This window comes from Canis aureus, chromosome 3, assembly GCF_053574225.1.
Source record: "Canis aureus isolate CA01 chromosome 3, VMU_Caureus_v.1.0, whole genome shotgun sequence".
NCBI classification, from domain to species: domain Eukaryota; kingdom Metazoa; phylum Chordata; class Mammalia; order Carnivora; family Canidae; genus Canis; species Canis aureus.
This window is the reverse complement of record NC_135613.1, coordinates 23,496,689-23,517,616: the sequence shown is the minus strand read 5'-3', so window position 1 is coordinate 23,517,616 and position 20,928 is coordinate 23,496,689. Positions and strand designations below refer to the sequence as shown.

Here is a 20,928-nt window from a genome sequence, read left to right as displayed (position 1 = left end):
CAAGTCTGGGGATGGACTGTGGGCACCGATTTGCAGTCCCTTTCTCCAGGCCTTTTAAGAAGTATTGCTTCCCTCGAGAGGCGGCCAGGTCAGGGGAGGACACGTGAAACGGCCCCCAGGCCTGCCCTGGGCCTGCGCCCCCCAGCGCAGGGCTCTCCTGGACTTGGCCGGTGCGGCTGGCTCCTGTGTCCCGTGTCATCCAAGGTGCCTGTCTCAGGGCCAGGTGGGAACGCTGCCTGGGGCTGAGTCACAGGCTGTGTGCATTCTGTCTGACAAGTGGCACAAGTGCAGCCACGAGCCTGATCACATCTGACAGCCCATATCCCCTGACCCTGTGTGCACGGGTGAGGCACCATGGGGCAAGGCACGGCGTGCAGGGGTGTGGGCAGGAGCCGCGCCCCACGTCCCCGGCACCAGCCCATCCCCGTGAAGCGCCACGGAGGACCCTGGACCCAGGCCCACACTCAAGAGCCCCCGGCCTCCCGGGACAGGGGGAGGGCGCACGCAGCCCCAGAAGCAGCAACCTCTTGTCCCCAAGTGAGCGCGTGGCTGGCGCTGGCCCCAGCCCCTTCCCAGGATGTGCACCCCATTCCCCAGTGTCTCCTCCGGTTTTTATGTCGGAAGGCCAGAGCCGGAACAGATGGCTCTCGCCCACCAGAAGGCCTCTCCCAGCAGGTGGCGGGCCCTCCCCCGGAGGCAGGAAGCTCACGTACCCTGCACAGAGAGCCTGGCTCCGCGGGGCCTGGAAGAGCTGGCCTCCTGGCACTGGCGGGGAGGGAAGGGATGGGCATGCCCACTCTCCAGAGGGGACCGGGGGTGACATACCCTGCCCTCAGCCGAGCAGGGAGTGACACGCTTCCCAAGGAGCTACAGCAAATCACCACACATGCAGCGGCTTTAACACCCATTGGCTGGCTTCTATCCCTGGAGGGCAGAAGCCAGGGTCTCGGGGGCCCAAGTCACAGCGCAAGTAAAGGCCGCATCGCCCACCTGGGCCTCCACCATCAGCCCTCTGACCCTGACCCCACGTGCACCTCCTAAGGGACGCTTACAATCACAGTGCCCCCCTGTCTTGCATGGTCCCCTCCCCTCAAAATCCTTCCCCACATCTGCAAAGCCCCTTCTGCCGTGTTAGGTCACAAACTCACAATGTCCAGGGATTGGGAGGACGGCATCTTTGGGGCATGGTCAGCCTCTGACTGTGACAGAGCGGTCTGTTGAGGCCACCCCACCTCCTGCTGTGGGCCTTCCTCCCTCCCTCCCTCCCAGCCAGGGTCAATCAGGGCAGCCTTCCTGCCAGGCCACGTGACGGCATCTACCACGGACTTTAAACGTACGCATCTATCTGCAAGCCAGCAGCAAAGGGGGCGGCAAGCACAGCCTCTGCGGCCTCGTCTGTAAGACTGAACAACCGGATGCATCCAAAACCCATTCACAGAGTCAGGGTTGGACCAATACAGTGCGTCCATGTCATGGAATATCATGCAGCCATCAGAGAAACACTCAGGTCTGGATATCCTGACACGGAAAGACGTCCCTGACATAGGTGAGGAGAAAAGTGGGCCACGGACAGCACGGTCCCATCACTAACAGGAAACCACGAGGCTGTGAGACCTCTATCTGCACAGACATGGAAAAAAGTCGGACAAAAATGTACGAATGGGGCAACACGGGTGGCTTAGGGGTTTAGCGCCGCCTTCAGCCCAGGGCGTGATCCTGGAGACCCAGGATCGAGTCCACGTCGGGCTCCCTGTGTGGAGCCTGCTTCTCCCTCTGCCTGTGTCTCTGCCTCTCTCCCTCTCTCTCTCTCCCTCTCCCTCTCTCTCTCTCTCTCTGTGTCTCTAATGAATAAATAAATAAAATCTTTTAAAAAAATGTATGATTGTTGGGGCACCTGGGGGGGGCTCAGTTGGTTGAGCATCCAACTCTCAATCTCAGCTCAGGTCATGACCTCAGGGTCTTGAGTTCAAGCCCCGAGTTGGGCTCCAAGATGGGTGTGGAAACTACTTAAAAGATGCAGATTTGTCCTCCCTTGTCCATGGTTTCAGCCACCCACAGTCAACCAAGGTCTGGAAGCAGGCAATCCCCCTTCTGCCCTGTGGTCAGAGGTGGCCTTAGCTTTGTCACACACCCACATCATTCCTCGCACTCCACCTCCCCACAGGGGCACGTCCCCATCCCACGCCACAGAAGAAGGGTGAGAGAGACCATGTTCCCTCAACTTCTGTTACAGTATATTGTTGTCGACGTTCCATTTTATTTTTATTGTAAATCCCTTACTCTGCCTCATTTGTCAGCTGAGCTTCCTCACAGGTTCAGAGTCCTGGAAAACACGGCGCACGGGCCTTGGTTCTATCCATGGGTTCAGGCATCCACCAGGGGTCTTGGAAGGGATCCCTCGAGGATGAGGGGGACCACCGCTGTAATTCCCTCTAAGGAGATGAACTGGTCTTGGTGGGACACAGCCACCACACCAATCTGTTTTATTGCCTTACTGTTTCTGCGTGGATATATCATTTCAAGAAGAAATTAAAAAAAAAAAAAACAAGCCACATCCTCCCCCAGTTTCAGATCCTGAAAGGTTTCATTTCCTTTAAGAAGGAAAGATGCTCCCAGGTAATCTCCTGGCCAATGATGATGATGATGATGACGACACTGCACCCAAGCCCTGGGGATGGCCCGGGGCAGATCCAGGCCTCACAGAAGCTGAAGCCACGGAGCTCAGCTGAAGGCAGAGCAGCAGGGCGCCCTGAGGCCCGGCTGCAGAGACACCAGCTCGGCCCGGGCATACAGCAGGTGCTCAAGAAGCGGCCGGGGGTCGGGGGGTGGGGAGGAGTGGAAGCCCCTCCTGGAGCAGGCCTCATGGAGGTTTTGGGCACCAAATCCTTCCTGTCCTAGTGGCAACACTGTATTTAGAGAGCGCTTCACGGAGCCTAGCCAGCACCCCCGTATTCAGGGGTCCCAGACTTCGGTCAGGCTTGAAAGGGCAAGAGAAGGAGAGGGTGGAGGTGTGCACCTAGGCCTGACTGGGCCACTGCCCGCTGAACCTGGGGGCCGGCTCTCGGCCACTCTGCCCACGCGGCTCACGTCCCCACCCTGCAGGCAGGGACAGCTCCTGCCTCAGACGGGCCGGCTGCCTGGCAGGAGGATCCTGAGTGCGTGGTGGTCAGGGAGCCCCGTCTGCCAGAGCGAGGGGCCAGCTGCCAGTGTGGCAGGAATGTCATCTCCCATCTAAATGCCTGGTCAAGGACGCTCCCATCTCCTCCCACCTGCAATTCTGCTCACTCAGTCCAGCATCCATGTCTTGCTGCCCCTGTCTGCCCTGCTCGCGGCCAGGATGACCTGGCCAGCCTCTGCACACAGGAAGAGGTGTCCTCAGCCACCCAGCCACCACCGGGGCACCTCCCACCCCCACCAGTGCAGACACGAGGACACCTGCCCCAGCCCAGGGCCTCCCGGCACAGCCCCTCCTCCCACCCACACACTGTGGCCCATCTGGGGCTGCTCCCGCGGGAACAGAGCCCCTCCTGAACAGCACAGCTGCCCCCGCACCTCCTCATCACTCACCCCAAGCTCCACGGCCACTGCCAGGAAACCGCTGGCTACAGGCGCCAGGCTGCAGGTGGAGCACCAGAGGGAAGCCAGACCAGGAAGAGGGGGCAGGAGAGCACTTGGGTCACTGTCCTTGCTCCTGCCCAGCATGTCCTGGCGTTCCATCCCCTGACCAGCCACTGTTAATCTCAGGAGCAGGCCCAGAGGCGCACCTGGCCCCTGCAGGGGTCTCTGGTGTGTGTGCTGGGGGGTGTTTGGGGGGGCATATGCTGTGAGTTCTCATCCTCATCTGCACGAGGGCCCACCACACCCTGCACCATGCTAAGCAATGCACAGACACCATCTCATGTAATCCTCATGGTGCAGGATGCAGCCAGGGAACCTACCTCCACCCCCCTGCATAGCCGGTGACCCACCCATGGATGCACAGTGAGCCCCCACGGTCAGGACCTGATCCCATCTGCAGGATGTCAGGGCCCGGGAGCTGTGACATCAAAGTAACCCTGCAGGAAAATGCAGTTCTTGCTTCTCTGAACTTTGCCAGGAGGCACTGCCTCGCTGGACCCACCAGAATCCATGGGTGCCCAGGAACAAGAGGGTTCCTGTGGTCCCCTGGGAAAGGACGACATAACTGGGGTGACCCTAGCTCCCCAGGAGGCCACGGCCACGACCACACTCCCAGGTTCCCAGCCCCCAGGGAACCATTCATTCCTTCACTTATACATTCATACGAAGCATGGCTATTGCACAGATGCTCCACTACCGAGCCACGCACCGTCCCAGCCACCAGGGGTTCAGCAGTGGCAGAAACACCCCTGGCCTGGAGCCTAGCTCCCTCGGCCCATGTGAGGGCTTTGCATATCCACTGACAGCTCTTCACAATAGCATTTGAGAGGTACCCCAAGAGAGGCAGCAGACAGAGGGGCCCCTCACGACCACCATTGAGCCCCTCCTAACACTCACAGGCTCTGGACCCCTCCCCACCCTCGTCTGGCAGGGGGCTCACTGCACTCTGGTGGTCACCTTCTCAAGCAGCCCGGGTGCTACGTCCCAGGATCCCCCTGTGGGGAGCAGGGAGGGACAGGCCCACCCTCAGCTCAGCAGCCTCTGGGCCAGGTGTCCTGTAGGCATCCTTCCTCACCAGGAGGGGACAGGTTTGCATTTTGACTTCCAAGCAGACCCCGAGCTGGTCCTCAGGAAGACCAGCTCCTCTGGTGAGATCACAGCTGTCACATTTTGTCCTCCAGGCCAGAGCGTTTGCAGGAGCACTGTGATCAACCAGTTATGTCTGTCACAGGCACCGGGAGGGGCGATGGAGATGCAGCAGGTGCAAAAGAGACGCGTATGCTGTGCTGTGAAGGATGCTTCACGGGATACAAGCCGCCTGGAGCAGGTTCCAAGGGTACTCAGGGGTCCCCCAGTCACTGACAGGGCAGGGTGGCAGCCATCCCAATGGGGGCAGAGGACTCTACAGGCAGTCACAGGGGAAGGACAGCAAGACCTTCTGCTCTGACCGCAACCCAGACCGACCACCGGGCACACTCTCCCCTACTTGTCTCCTACAGCACCTCCACCCTGTGGGCCTCTTGCCACACGGAAGAGCTGGCAGTTCCCAGCATCCTAGAGGCTCCTGCGGAATGCAGGTTCTCAGACCACACCAAGACGCTCCGAACCAGCAGTTCCAGGGCCTTAGGGCCCCAGGTGATTCCTATGCACAGACTGGGGGCCGAGAACCAGGCTGCAGACACCCCCAACCCCGCTGACTGCTTACTGGGTGGTAAACACAGGACCACCTCTCAGAACTCAAGCTCTGGGTGCCACCAACCCCCCAAGCGTGTTTTCCAGGAAAGCCCATGTCCCTGTCCCCTCGGCAGCTGTCCCCACAGAGCTGTCCCCCCAGGGAGGGGCCTGGGCGCCCTGATGAGGAGACATCACACTGTCTCTATGGACTTGGCTCAGTAATTGTGCTCAGCTGGGCCCTGAGGAGGGAGCGGCGGCGCCTCTCTGCTGCTGCCCTCACGGCCTGGCCTCTCTTGGCAGCAGCCATGACCAAAGCCCACCTGGGGCCAGCCACCTCCCAGCCGCCAAGGCCACTTTCATGCTCCAGCAGAGGGTGGGCCTCGGGGGTTCTGGGCGTGGACCAGCTCTCCTCTGCGGGCTTTGCTATCGAGGACAGATGCTCATGCCCTGTTTTTTCCAAATCTAAGCCCATTGAAAAAACACAGGAAGCACTGCTCCATCCTGCAGCCTGGAAAGGAGGCTCATCCCCATCTCTATTTGTAGGGATACAGGACGCTGTCACCCCTGCCTCCAATGGGTGACCCTGGGCACTAGCAGGCCCATGTGGCTCAGGGTCACACCGCAGGCACATCCACATCCCCAAAAGGTCTCAGGGTTGGGGTAGAGGGGCTGGTACGGCAACCACAGCCTGCGCCAAACCCCACATGGGCTGAGGGCACTGTGCACCACATTATCCTATTCTTCCACAGGGAGCCCAGCCCAGAGAGGGGAAGAGCCTGCCCCAGGCTGCTCAGCAGCGATGGGCCTAAGCCAGACGGTGTCTGCAGTCCCCCTGAGCCAGCCCCCAGTACTCGGAGCTGCTGTCACTGGAGTTCTTGAACCTTTGTCATGGGCAGAGGTTCTGCCCTAAGTGGAGCTCATCAGGTGTGTGGACTCTGAGCTCTGCTCACAGCATGAACTCTGTGGGATTTGTCGGACAACTGCCCTGCATCCTAGGCCTCAGTCCCAATCAAGTTTTCCTGGCCGCTGGACGTTAAAGTCATTTCTGCAGAAGATGGTCGGCTACGTCCTGGGGCTGCCTCACAGACCCGGGGGCTGAGAACGGACCTGCAGCCAGACAGGCACTGTTCCGAGGACCCCACACCTTGGAGCACACTTCCCCAAGCCCTGTAGCTGCCTTTTATGGATGGATGTCAACAAACCACACCAAACACAACTGGAAGGCAAGAAATACACACAAACGCCAGCCTGTCTGGATGCCGGAGCCAAGGAGAGCTGATGACGCTTCTTCCTTTTACATTCCATGTTCTGTACAAGCAAGTGTCACATTCAGGATGGAAAAAGATAACCAATAAACCTGATTTCATCTTAATCTCCCAGGGGAGTCATCATAAATGCTGGTCCTGTTTGTTTCCGAGCCTGAACATGTCTGGTGGATGGGTCGGGGGGGTGGTAAGCAGAGCAATCTGGGACCTCAGTGCTCAGGGAGCAGCTCCGTCTTTGTCTTGGTTTCTCAGAATGGATTTCCTTCCCTCTAAAATCTCAGATGTGGGGAGCAGCTCATATTCTGCTGATAAACCCAGGCTACCATTTTCCTTCTACCGTGGATCAAAGGTCACAGAAAAATCAGAGCCAAATAAACTAAATCTTTAATTAGTGATGAGGTTGGACAGCCTGAGCTGTAAGTGAGCCCCTGGCTGGGGACACAAAATCATCCAGAAAGATGCAAGGGTCTGTCCTCCCAGATGCCTCTGGCCTGGGCAGGCTGTGGCTTCTAAAGAGGTCCTGGGGACGACCACCCAGGCCCCACGGGGGAGACCCCCAGGTCCCACCCTGACTTAGGAAAGCACACAGACAGCAGGAAGCTCTGGCTAACTCAGAAATGGTTTCCCTAGAACCAAGGCGTGCAGCCTCCCACGGAGACCTTGGCTTTCAATGGGGCGACTCCCATCCAGCTGCAGCAGACAGTCCCTGCCCTCCAGGGCCATCCACAGCTACCTACCCCCTCACCTGGCCCAGACCCTGCTCATGCACCTGCCCCTGCAGCTCCAGGGGAGCTGGGCCCTGAGCCCCTTCCTCCAGCCCTGAAGCTTGTACCCAACACTAAAGTCACCTTGGAAACCAACACAGTGCCCACCAGCAGCCACCTCAGGACCCATTGCTCAGTGCCCGGCAGCCCCGCTGAACCCAAACCCAGTTAGGGCTGCATCTCACACCAGCTGTTGGCCCACAGCACCACATATCACATGGGCCCCGTGCCGGGGGCCCCCAGCTGGTCCGTGCAGTTTGGGCTGTCTCTGAGTCCACAGACAACCAGCGCAGCTTCCTCCCCAGCCTCACATGTCTGCAGTGCTGGGAGCACGGCCGTCACACCTTCGTGTCACCAGCAGAACAGTGCTTTATGCACTGTTCTTTATGCACCTTCTACCTTCTTTATGCACCTGCTACCCCACAAGTAACACCAGCACATGGAACAAAGGAGATGCTGCTCTGTTGCAGGAAAGGCTGTTGGGGGGCCCAGAACCCGCTCAGACCAACCATGGCCTGCCCCCCACGAGAAACTTCAAGGAGCCCCCTGGTTCCCAGGAGCACAGTTCGAGAAACACCGGTCCCTATCCTGAGGACAGCAGAGCTGAGAGGACCAGGCCCTGCAACCCAGCCCTGCCCGCCACACCCTCCTACCTGGAGGCCGCGATCTCCGCCTTCTGCTTGGCAATGGTGGCAGCCCGCTCGGCGGCCTCCACGGCCCGGTCCACCTTCTCGCGGATCTTGCTGGCACGCAGCGGAATGAGGTTCTTGCGCTTGCCGCTCACGAGGACATTCTGCTTGTACTTGCCCTCCTCCTTGGTGCCATCGGGGAAGGTCATGCAGCCGTAGCCGTGCCGCCTGTTGCCCGCCCACTCGCCCTCGTACTTGAGCCCGTCGGAGCGCTGGCTCACGCCGAAGCCCGAGCGCTTGTCGCTCTTCCACTCGCCCACGTAGGTCTCCGTGGTGGTGGCGTCGATGTCATCCTCGATGACCGCCAGCTCGGCCTCGCCCTCGCCCAGGCTGATGGTGGAGTGGATGTCGCTGGCCGTGGAGCTGACCGTGCTCATGCCGGCCTCGCTGCGGAACGAGCTCTGCTTGCTGCGCTGGCTGGCCAGGCTGCTCTTGGACTCGGACTTGCGCAGCTTCAGGCCGCTCAGCAGCGAGCGCCGGAACAGCCCCTTCTTTTTGCTCTTGAGGATGTCGGAGTCGCTGTGCGCCACGAGCACGAAGCCCCCTCGGGACACGGCCGGGCTGCTGGCCACCGCCGGGGAGGCGTCGGGGTGCAGCGCCGCGCCGTTGGTGTGCTCGCTGCGCAGAGAGTTGATGGACGTCCTCAGGGGCGAGCGGATGACCGCTGCCATGCCGTAGGGAACGCTCTGCCGCACGCCGTAGCCTTGCCGCATGCCGCCGACCCACTGGCCCTGGTAGGTCCCTGCAGACACAAAGGAAAGAGAGGTGAGCCTCTGGGGGGCGACGCGACGGGAGGACGCGCTGTGGCCCGAGCCCTCACGCTTCTGTCCTGGGACAACCTGGTGGCTTTGCTGGGAGGCAGACAGACCACTGCCTGTTTTTAGGACTCTATCACCCATGGTTTTTGCTGAAGACGCACCGGTCCTGCTTTGCGCCGTTGCATTTCTTTCTCTTAGAAGTTGGGAAAGGGAAGCGAGGTGTCAGAGTCTGGAACTGAGGGATCCTTGGGTGGCTCAGCGGTTTAGCGCTTGCCTTGGGCCCAGGACATGATCCTGGGGTCCTGGGATCCAGTCCCAGTCAGGCTCCCTGCGTGGAGCCTGCTTCTCCCTCTGCCTGTGTCTCTGCCGCTCTCTCTCTCTCTCTCTCTCTGTCTCTCATGAATAAATAAATAAAACCTTTAAAAAAAAAAAAAAGAGTCTGGCACTGAGTCTAGAGCGAACCGGAGAGCTCCCCCTGCACACAGGCAGAGGCCCCACCCTGAGAAGACAGGGAGGAGCACAGCAGGCAGGAAAGAAGCAGGTGCTGTGTGAGTGGCCCCAAATGGTCATGGGGCCCGGGAGTCCAGCTACAGGGACACAGATCCCGGCTACAAACCCGGTGTGAAAGGGCTGCCCCGGGAGGCAGTAAATTCCCAACTGCTGGGGGTATCCAAGAAGGGTTTGCAAGAGCACTGAGGCACATTAAGGTGTTGCAACCAGCAAACCCAACATCCCCAAGAGAATCAAAAGCAGGAGCTCAAAGAGCTATTTGCACACCCATGCTCACAGCAGCTTAATCAGAATAGACGACAGGTGGAAACAACCCAGGTGTCCATTGATGGACAAATGGATAAACCAAATGGGGTCCATCCAAACAATGGAATATTTTTCAGCCTTAAAAGTGACACCCACTACAGCACAGGGGAACCTGTGAAACAAGCCAGTCACAGGAGGACAAACACCATGTGAGAACACTGACACAAGGCCCTTCCAACAGTCAGGTTCAGAGACAGAAGAATGGCAGGTGCCAGGGGCGGGGGTTGGGGACACAGGGAGTTGTCCTTTAATGGAACTAGTTTCTACTTGGGGTGACGGAGAAGCTTTGAAAGTAGAGTAGAGGTGATGGTTGCACAACACCCTGAATATAACACCACTGAATTGTGTAAGGCGTGGTTACAGCTGCAAATTTTATGATACGTAGAATATCTTACCACAACACAATTAAAGGGGAAAATAAATTGATAAAACCAGGCTCATGTCCCTGCTCTACTTACCCCTGTGTGATGGGAGCCTCTCTGACCCTCAGTCTCCTCGTCTACAGAAGGGGACTTACGTCACCGGGAGAGGAGAACAGTCCCCAGCATTCCTGGACTCACTGCCGGGCCCCCGCTGAGCTCCACTGATGGGGTCCCCGCCCCGGACGGGCTTTTCAGGGAAAATGGGGAGAATCTGTCCCACCACACTTCCAGCTCACTGTCACAGGGGCTGCAAACCAGAAACTCACCAATACACAGGCTTTATTTGTCCCATGGTGTTTTTATAAAAAACTGGAATTGCCAACATTTCAAAATCGAGACGTTTCACATAAAAGCTCAGCTCTTCTTTCTCCTAAAAATTTAAAGGCTCTGGCAAGCCAAAATCTTTGTTTTCAGATGGAAAAATGGAGTGGAGTCCAGCAGCAAATGGACTCCAAACCGGGTGCCCCCTCCAGTTTGCCCCACTCCCAACTCCTCCCTACTGTCTCCCACCCAGGCCCTCTCCATCACATGCCTGCCCTACATCAGAGGAAAGACACAAAGCCTTGCCATGTGGCCCCAGAGAACTTCAGTCACTGTTGTGTCACTGCCCATCACAGTCACTGACAACGCCCAAGTCAGAACAGGTCCCCACCCTTCACGGGCTTGTCTGAGACCTCGGGATTCAAATCCCACCCAATCCAACCCAGATGGCACCCCCTCCTCAGTAACACCTCGGGGTACCCCAGCCCGTAGAGCTGACCATGCTCCCGCACAGGACCTGCAGCATTTACGCCAACATCCAGCATTCCACAGGCAGACTCTGGAGGGTCTTACACATTTGCAGGACACGTCTCCTGCTCAAGTGGGTTGCGAGCTCCCCACAACCAGACACCTGATTCTGTTGGTAACTCATGCCTGGCCTTGCTGGGAGAGATGTAGCTGGGGCTAGAGGCCAGGGCAAGGGACCTGGGAGCCCTGTGCTCCAGCAGACAGTGGCCTGTCCACTGAACAAGTGACCCCCACAAAGGTACTTTCTATAAGCCAAGCCTGAGACCAGTGTCCTCCTGGACATGTCCATGAGGGAGGGCGTCTTAGCTGCACGTGTGCTTTAGCCTAATCCCGTGGGACTCATCCCACCCTGAGGTGGGGGCTTCTGCACCCCCACAGCAGACAGCCATCTGGTAGCCCCAAAGCTGGGTGGGGGGCATGCTCTACAAAGGGACGTAGCCCAGGGCCCAAATGCAGAGCAGCAGGGGTGCTCCTCACCCTCTCCCCAGCTCCCACCCCTGCCCCAACCAAGAGCTCCTCCCACCTCAGGCTGCATGAGCCAGGCGTGGCCCCTTCCCCATGGGAGGGCAGGATGTGGGCTTTACCCATGTGCCCCACAGCGTCCACTGCACCCCTTCCCAGAGCCAACCTGGCTGTAAGCAGGTGACTGTTATGGGGCAGACAAAGGTGGTGGTGGATTCCGTGCCATGCGGTGTGCCGGTGTGTCTCATGCTGGGACAGAGACCCCGTGGCTCACAGCAGCCAGGGTTATGAGTAGGACCCCGGGACCAGGCGTGGACCAGTATTGTACACTTTAAGTGATTAAGATGGCAGATTTTATGTTTATTTTGCCAAATTTTTAAAAATTAATAAAGTGAAGGCACCTCCAGGAGCTTCGTGCACAGCCTGGCAGAGGCTGTGACCAGCAGGGGCTTGGGAAGGTGTCAGGAAAGGGCCAGACCTGGGTTCGAGTCCTGACTGCATGCTTTCTGGATCTGTGACCTTGGGAACATCTCCTTGAACCTCAGTTTCCTCATCTATAAGGTGAGGAAGGCAGCTGTGCAGGTATAGAGGGGGTCACGGATACAGAGTGTCGAAGGTTATCAACACTCCTCATCCAAACCTGAGGGAACACAGGCCCACCCAGGCACACTCAGCCAGAAGCCGGAGGGCAGATCTGAACCTAGGGCTCCCCATCCTCGCCCCTCTCCCCAAGCACCTGCATCCGGCCACACTGGCCTTCTAGGGGCCACGTGAGGAGCAGCACGGCCAAGACAAGCCACGGCCCCTGCAGACTTCAGTTCCCATGGCGGTGGAGCAAAAGCAAGGACTCGATGTAGTTTTCCTGAGCTCTGGGACTCCTGAGGTCCTTCTACAGATCAGGGGAAAAAATGTACACGTGCTCCAGGGCCAGATAGGGGCAAAGGCCAGGGGAAGGACCCTTCATGTCCTGAGCAGGCAAATCCAGAGCAGAAAGCAGAGTGGTGGCTGCTGGGACGGGGAACAGTGCTTCATTTTGGGGGATGAAAATGACTTGGTGTTCTGTACCAGTGGTGACCACACAGCAGTATGAATGTGCCAGATGCCCATGAATTGTTCACTTTAAAATGGTTAATTTCGGGATCCCTGGGTGGCGCCGCGTTTTGGCGCCTGGCTTTGGCCCAGGGCGTGATCCTGGAGACCCAGGATCGAGTCCCACATCAGGCTCGCGGTGCATGGAGCCTGCTTCTCCCTCTGCCTGTGTCTCTGCCTCTCTCTCTCTCTCTGTGACTATCATAAATAAAAAAATAAAATAAAATAAAATGGTTAATTTTGGGACGCCTCAGTGGCTCAGTGGTTAAGCATCTGTCTTCAGCTCAGGGCGTGATCCCAAGGTCCCAGGATCAAGTCCCACATCAGGCTCCTCTCAGGAGCCTGCTTCTCCCTCTGCCTGTGTCTCTGCCTCTCTGTGTCTCTCATGAATAAATATATAAAATCTTTAATTAATTAATTAAAATAAAATAAAATAAAATAAAATAAAATAAAATAAAAAAAAACTCCTGTGCCCAACGTGGCGCAGCTGAGCAGAGCCCAGGGAGTTATACCATGAGTCAGGCAGCCCGAGCCCCGATCTGGGCGGCCTGGGGCGATGACTGCGCCCGCCACATGGTACACAGACAGTAGGTAGCACCCACGCACATGAAGAGCTGGCCATGGCGGAGCCTTCCTTGGTCAGAGCCTGCAGTTTGGTTGTATTTGCATGGTTACCCCCAGTGGGAACACATCTCTGAGTATGGCCAACATCAGGAAGAAACTGGATTCGACATCTCGGAAACTGCAGACCAGCTCTGCTAGGATCGGCCTGGGAGCACCTGCTGCAAAGGGCATGTAGGCATCAAGAGACCAGACCCAGGCCAGCTCTGCGACCAGGCAGGCCATGGGGAGGCAGCTTCTCCCGAGGGGAGGCTCCCCTCTACCCTCCCTCCCAGCCTCCTCTCTGCCCCAGTCCTCTGGCGGGCTAGGGTGATAAAGGGTTCATTTCAAGCTCCCCCACCCCAATTTCCGTGATTGTTTGAATCCAACTGGTTATTTGCACACCGTTAAACCATTAAACCCAGTGTTTTGTTTCATTTTACACCCCAAGCAACCTGTGTGTGAAGAGGCAGGAGCCAGGGTGCCCAGTTCGAGGGGAAGCCAAGTGGCCCCAACAGGTGCTGTCCCGCTGGATGCTGGAGGGACCCTGGAGCAGAGGCAGCTTCCTACGCACACCTTCACCCTGACCTTGGGCTGCCCCTCACAGGAAGACACCCAGAGGTGGATGGATCGCTGAGGGCATCCCTTCCACCCTCCAAGTCAACTCAGGAAAGCAGGGGACCCTCCCACCGACTCTGCCACCCCCTCACCTGCCCACCACAATGAAGATAATGGACTGACCCCTCCATCCCCATCAGCTGGAAGTCGGAATCAGGAAACCCAAGGGGACCCCAGGCAAGCGGGCAAGCCTCCCTGGGCCTCACCTGCAAGATGCCCCCTGAAGCCAGCGGGGCTCACTCGCAGGGAGCAGCACACAGGACGAGGCCAGGGGGGGTGGGGTGCTAAACCTCCCACCAACTTCCCGACTCGGGGTGCAGGCTGAGCTCCTGCATGCCTAATCCCCCAGGTGAGGCTGATGCTGTGCGTGGGGCCCCACGGAGGTCCAACATCTGGCTGGGCTGCTGCCGGGCATGCTGTGGGCACCAGCGATTCCAGATTCAGGAATCCACCCGGTCCAAGCCCAGCCCTCAGCATCTAGTACCTCGGGCCGGGCGGGCAGCCTGCTCTCCTCGAGTTACAGAAGTCCCACTAGGGCCTCCACGCCTCTCACACGCCTGTTTGACCGAAACCCTCGACTCTCAGCTGCAGTTCTTCCAAAGCACTTGTCACACAGCCCCGAGGACCAGCCTGGTGGCAAACGCAGCCTTCATCACGGCCCGGCCACTGGGGCTGAGCATCCGCAGAGATGCCCGGCCTGGGGAAGCTGCCTCCTGGGCCCAGGGCAGGGTGGGGCGAGGCCAGGTCGCCCTGGAGGGCACCCAGGGGAGCAGGGGAGCACCCCAGAGGCAAAGGAAGGGGAGCTGGGGAGTGGAACAAGAGCTGTGACTTCCAGACACACTCTGCTCACCTGACAAAAAACACTGAGGCTTGTGGCAAAAGAGACACCCAAAGTCACCAACAGGAGTGGGATGTGGGCCCAGCTGGAGCCGAGCCTGAGGCTTGCCTGGAGGGCCTCGGGCCTGTCAGCCCCACACCTGCCTCCGCAGCCCAACACCACAACCCAGGCCATACTGGCCCCTCCAGAAACCTCCCACCCCACCCAGACTGGCCTGCCTCCCAGAGGGACATCCTCTCCTGGGGGCACCAGGTGCGGTGCCTCCCCTCCCGTCACAGTGACTGGACCCAGAAGGGTGACTGACCACCTTCTCCCTCTGGGACGTCGGCCAGGAGGTGAGGAGGCCCGCATGACTGCTTCCTGCCAGAGAAGGAAACAGAGAAGCAGCCAGGGTCTTCTCCCTCAGAGCAAGGCACAGGGGTAGATGCTTTTCCAGTGCCGGGTCCCCAGGACATCCTCACTCCTTCTAGAGAGCCCATGTGCCCCTTGAACCCAAACACTCCCTGAGATACCCCAGAATCACCCCCATCCTCAGGATCTATGTCTGTGCACCCCAGGATGTGTCACACCTGATTGTGAGGGCCCCATGCTGAACAGGTGTCTCCCTGCGAGGAACAGATGGCGTTTACAAGGCTCCAGGCTCCTCTGTCCTCAGTGGCGGGGGGAGGGAGGGCTGGCCAGAGCACGCTGCATCCCCACCTTCATGCCCAGGAGGACACACAGAGGCCCCTCCATCTCTGCATCCCAGCCAGGCCGGGGGGGGGGGGCACAGGGGCCATCTGAGCAGCTGGAGACGACACACCGAGCAGTCAAGATGCACCCCGTATTTCTTGTGCTTCACACTTCACCAGGAAGTGGGCTTCCCAGAGTTTCTGGAAACGAATGGCAGAGTGCACTGCACCCCAAGTGCAAACCACCCTCCAGCACTTCCACACACCAAGGCCGACCCCAGAATCCCCAAGCCAGGCAGGACTCCCAAACAAGGTAACTAGTGCTTCCTGCACGAGCATCAACATGAAAGACACTTGTTGCAATTGGTTTGTTTTGTTTTGTTTTTGGAAAACCACAGTTCCAGGCCCAAACTCTGACCTATGAAATTAGAATGGTCAGGGAAGACCAGGTGATGTGCACTGGCTACCACCCCCAGGTGATTGATTCTTCTGGTCGGGGCATCCCTGGGGTGAGGGATGTGGCAGGAGGTGAAGAACCTGGGACAAGGACACCTGGCCTGTGGGCTGCAGAGCCAGGGAGGCAGCATCGTGTGGACAGACTAGGTTCTAGAACCTTCTTCCAAATGTACCCTGGACCTCCTTCCACCTTTTTTGCATCATTAGGGATGGCTGCAGCTAGCCGAACACATGAATGTTCCACCACATAGAAGCTACAAGTCCATCTTCTGTGGGACATTTAAAGTCATTCCTCATTTTTGATAATTTATCTTCATATACAGATTATATCCTCAGGATAAACTCCTAGAATGAATTTGCTCATTCAAAAGTTTTTTTTCTCTGTTGTTTTAAGGTTTTTGATACACTACCCTTGGAAAGGACCACGAGAGTGATTGCTTCCCCTCATCATCACCAACGCTAGAAAGTATCATTTTTTTAAAGATTTTATTTATTTATTCAGGAGAGACACACAGAGAGAGGCAGAGACACAGGCAGAGGGAGAAGCAGCCTCCCAGCGGGGAGCCTGATATGGGACTTGATCCCAGGACCCCGGGATCACGACCTGAGATGAAGGCAGATGCTCAATGACTGAGCCACCCAGGTGCCCTGCAAGTATCATTTTTAAAGCTTGGTTTTAGCTAGGCTCTGAAGAGTTACCACGGGAGTCAGGGTACAGAATTTATCTCCCATGTTACAGTCCTGCCCCCCAATACCTTAGAACCAACTGTATTTGGTGACACAGTCTTTGCACACAGGATTAAGGTAAAAGGTGAGGCGATAAGCACCACGAGAAGATTCTCAACATCACTCGCCATCAGGGAAACACACATCAAACCCACAGCAAGACCCCACCTCACACCCACGAGGAAGTGGAGAAAGCAGAGACCCTGTGCACCATCAGTGGGAACGTGAAATGGTGCAGCTGCTGTGGGTGATGGCACAGTGGCTCCCCCGACAATAAACCCAGAACTACCAGATACCAGGGCCTGGAGGGGACTTGTTCATGGGTGCAGGGGTTTTTTATAAGAGAAGCTTTCTGGACATAGATGGTAGGAACTACTGAACACTCTGTATTTAATACCAGTGAACTGTACACTTGAAAATGGTTAAGATGAGGGGCGCCTGGGTGACTCAGTCAGTGAAGCCTCTGCCTTCGGGTCAGGTCATGATCCCAGGGTCCTGGGATCAAGTCCTGTATCAGGTTCCCTGCTCAGTGGGAATCTGCTTCTCCTTCTCCCTCTGTTCTCTCTCTCTTTCTCTCTCTAATAAATAATCTTTAAAAAGTAAGTTAAGATGGTAGATTTTATGTTGTATTTTACCACAACAAACAATAGAGGGCTTGAGTCTGGGCCCTAATACAATAGTTCCTCTAAGAAGCGGAGATGAAAGCAGGGGTACAGGCACAGAGCATAGGAAGAGGTGGTGAGAGGGTGGCCGCCTGCAAGCCCGGCAGAGGGGGCTCAGAGGAGCCCAACCTGCTGGCGCGCTGACCTTCAACCTCCAGCCTCCAAACGGGGACAGGACAAACAGCAAGTGGTTAAGCCCTCCAGTCTGTGACATTCGGTTACGGCAGCCCCACAAGCCAATATAAATCCTCCATCGTCAGCCAGGTGATGCAACTATACATGTAAGTCAAAGTTAAGAGGACAAACCAAGAGAGAGGATAAAAACCGGGGTGCTGAGAACATATGCACGTTCTGTCCTGCAGGACACAAAAGTTTCTAGAGATACAGAACCAGAAAATCATACCCGAGAGACACTCGGCAGAGAGGAACCAGACACAGGACTTTAGGAGGCAGTCCCTGCCTGCATGGCCAGTCTGTCCAGGGAGGGATTGGTGGCTGGGGTGACGGCAGCCAGGAGGAAGAGGGAAATCCTCTGAAGGGGCTGCACTGGGCCAGCCAACTTTTTGTTTTCTTGCTTTACTAAGCACCCCGGGATGCCCGGGTGGCTCAGTTGGTTAAGGGTCTGACTTCAGCTCAGATCATCGTCTGGGGGTCCTGGGATGGAGCCCAGAGTCTGCCAGACTCTCTCCTTCTGCCCCTCCCCCCGCTTGAGCTCACTTTTAAATAAAATCTTAAAAGAAAAAAAAAAAGAACAGTCAAGGGTCATTAGATGTTTGGAGAAAGCCTCTCACAGGAAGAAAGGCTCCAACATACAAATAAATGTGTGGCAGGAGGAGGGTTGGGGAATTGGAGAGAATCATGAAAAATGCAAAGTATGAAAGACATCAGGGAGCCCAGAAATTAAATCTGTAGAGAGAGAAGACACCGCATCCACACAGTGCAAATAAAATGCAACGAAAGAGAGAGAGAGAGAGAGAGAGAGCTCCTGGAAATTAAAAGCATGATGGCTAAAATAAGAATTTTGGTAAGTGAGTTGGAAGATAAATTCAAGAAAATCAGAAACTGGAACAAAAAGAAGAGGTGGGCAAAGCAGTGAGAAACAGTAAGGAGAAAATCAGAGTCGCGCATGAGTCAGCTGGGCCCCAAGTCTGTGTGGCAGGAGTTCCGGAAAATCACCAAAGGCTAACAATGGGAAAGCTCCCAGAACTGAAGGGTCCAGGCTGGAGGGGCTCACGGACGCCAGCACGATGGAGGAGAAGGAGTCCACCAATATTCGATGTTGTGGGGTTTCGGATCCCCGTCCCCCAAAGAGCAAAGATCCCACTTTGGGATGGGGAGGGGGGCAACTGCGTGTGAGGGATGGAGAATCTGAGCGGTATGGGCCTCCTCTGCAGCAGTGAAACCGAGTCATCAGGGGCAGGTGCCGCCACCACCACCGCTGCCCCCAAGTCCTGGATGATTTCAGCCTAGAATTCCCCACATGACCAATTTATCAGTAAAGCCACAAAACAATCATTCAGGCATCTTTCCTTACGAAGCTACTGCAGGACGCACACCAGCACGGTGAGGGAGTAAAGCATGATAAAGCAAGCCGCGGGGAGATTCCACGAACGGGAGAGCTCAGGGTATAGACACGGGAATTCCAGGAGACAACAGAGAAACAGAGAAAATGTGTATCACACATAACGCGTACGTGTGCCTCTGTAGGTAGGGGTAGAGAACCTGGCAGGCTGGTTCACATGCAAAGCTGCACACGGAGGTCTTTCACAGAACATGTGGAAGGTGGGGAAAGAATGGGGTTGAGAAACCATGCAGCTGAAGAGGGGCAGCAGTCAGGAGCTTCAGCTGTGCTTGGGGACACAGGGAGGAGAGAGGGGTCGGGGCAGGGCCTGGCCCCAAAGTAAACCTTTGCCTTGTGCTTACAAAGTGCACCAATTCTGGGCTTAACAAAATATGTCCTCAATCCCGGAAAATTAGGGAAGGGGCTGGGTTCTCGAAGACTCAAAGTTTTCCATGCGGCACACAAGTCCACACATGATGACTACAAGCACAAACAAGCATTAAGTGCACACGGTGAGCAGCGTGGGCAGGTGGGGCCGGGGCTGGGGGCTGTTTGTGTTGGGCCCTAAAGGACGCCTTCAGCTGTGAGCACACGTTATCTTGATGAGAGGACACACTATGAGGGGGAAGGGGAGGAGCATTTGCACAAAGGGTTGTCACCAGTCATCACATCCTCACCGTTGCAGGGTGGAAACCAGGGCTCAAGTAGGATTCAGACCTTGTGGGGTGCCAGGTGCCGACGCAAAGCCCCACACCCCACAGAGGACACCAGCCTGCTGACTGCTGTGCCCAGGTACTGAGAAGGGTGGTGGGGATGGCCCCGGCAGGGTGGGGGGGGGGGGGGGCAAGGCCTCATGTCAGTGATCTCCTTGGCCCTGAAGGGAGACGCTTCCCCGAGGTCAGATGTGTGCAGACTGGAGGCAGGAAACAGACCCTGGGCAGCGGGAACAGGTAAGAGTCATTCTGGCACTGAGGGCAGGAGATGAGCCAGGAAATGCCCGGGGGTCAGGAGGGGGTGGAGCCAACACAGCCACCACAGGGCTCCTTGTTCATCCTCCTTCATCCTCCTGCAGCCCCGAAGAGACAGGCCCCAGGTGCGGGCAGTGCACCCAGACGCTCAGTTGGAGTTCACTTGGGGTGGGCACGAGGAGCCCTCCACGTGGGTGGACCGTGCATCTCCACGGTCCTCAGCGTGCGGGGCTTCATGGCAGTGTCCACGGTGCCCTTCTGCTCCCCACGCCCGTCCATCATGGGTGGGCTTTTTCAACTTAAGCACAGTTTCAGGTTTACAGAAGAACTGAGTGGGAACCACACAGACTTTCCAGGTGCCCCCTGCACACACATTTTGTTACCTTGTATTAGTGCAATGCATTTGTTGCAGTCCATGTGCCAGTATCAACCCACTACCTGGAGTCCACAGCTGATGGCAGGGGTCACGCTCGGACTTGGACAATCTGGGTTTGGACAAGCATACACGCACCCCCTACAGACGTATCACTCTGCCCACAGGACAGGAGTCCTGTGTTCTGTTACCCCCTCCCCCAACCCCGGGCAGCCACAGACCCTTTTACCGTCCCCCAGAGCATTGCCCTGACCTGTGTCACAGAGCTGGGATCGTGCACAGTGAAGCCTTCCTGGCTGGCCTCTTGCACACAGTACCTAGCACTTGAGACTCTGCTCTCCCGAGGCTGCACACCATCGTGTGGTCATCCACCACCGGGTGAGGGGCAGCTTTGCTGCTTCCAAGTCTTGGCAATTACGAGTCCAGGGAAAGTGCTTTTCACATAAGGAAACAAAAATTTCAGAATAAGGACTGTTCTTTCAAGTCAGGGATTCTGATTGTCACTGAGATTTCTTTCTATCCATTGTCCTCTCAGCCTGGGGGCACCTGGCTAACCCCGCTGGGTAGGCTGGCTGTCAAGAACCACAGCCACCGAGGCTGGAGGACATGGGCAGCTGACGCTTGCTGAGCACTCAGGGTAGGGTGCCAGGTGTGGTCATCTCACAAGGGCCCATGGGGGTTCAGAGAGACGAGGGCACTGGTCCAAGGCCACACAGCAGGAAGAGCGAGGAGATCTGGCTGTCCCTGAGCTGGAAGGAGCCTCTGACTCCTCCTGGTCCCCACCACAGGGGAGGCCCACACTCGGGAAGGTCAGCTGGTTGGTGAGAGTCCAAGGCAAATCTGAAATCGAGGGGGGTCTGCAGACCCCAGCCAGGTGTCCCTGTGTCGTTCCTTCCAAGCCATGTCCCCTAAGGAGACTGACTCTGCTTGCCTCGTCACCCTGACCTCGCAGAGCAGGGCAGAGGCTCATTCCCCTGCCAAGAGGAATGGCACAGCCCACACGGCCAAGGGTACACAGTGTGTCTGCACCATGCAGAGGTCTTCTTCCACTTGGTGCCCAGAGTCCCTTGGCCGAACTCCCCACATGGAGAGTAGCAGCTAAGCTGAGA

General features: G+C 57.0%; 1 protein-coding gene across 1 annotated transcript in view; it reads right to left on the bottom strand.

Annotated features, from left to right (window-relative positions):
• The window catches only part of JPH3 (junctophilin 3), an 81,214-nt gene that overhangs the window by 39,946 nt on the left and 20,340 nt on the right, over nucleotides 1-20,928 (bottom strand). Inside the window, exon 2 of the mRNA XM_077891086.1 lies at nucleotides 7,975-8,752. Within this exon, the coding sequence (XP_077747212.1) occupies nucleotides 7,975-8,752 (778 nt within the window). The remainder of the gene's footprint in view (nucleotides 1-7,974; nucleotides 8,753-20,928) is intronic.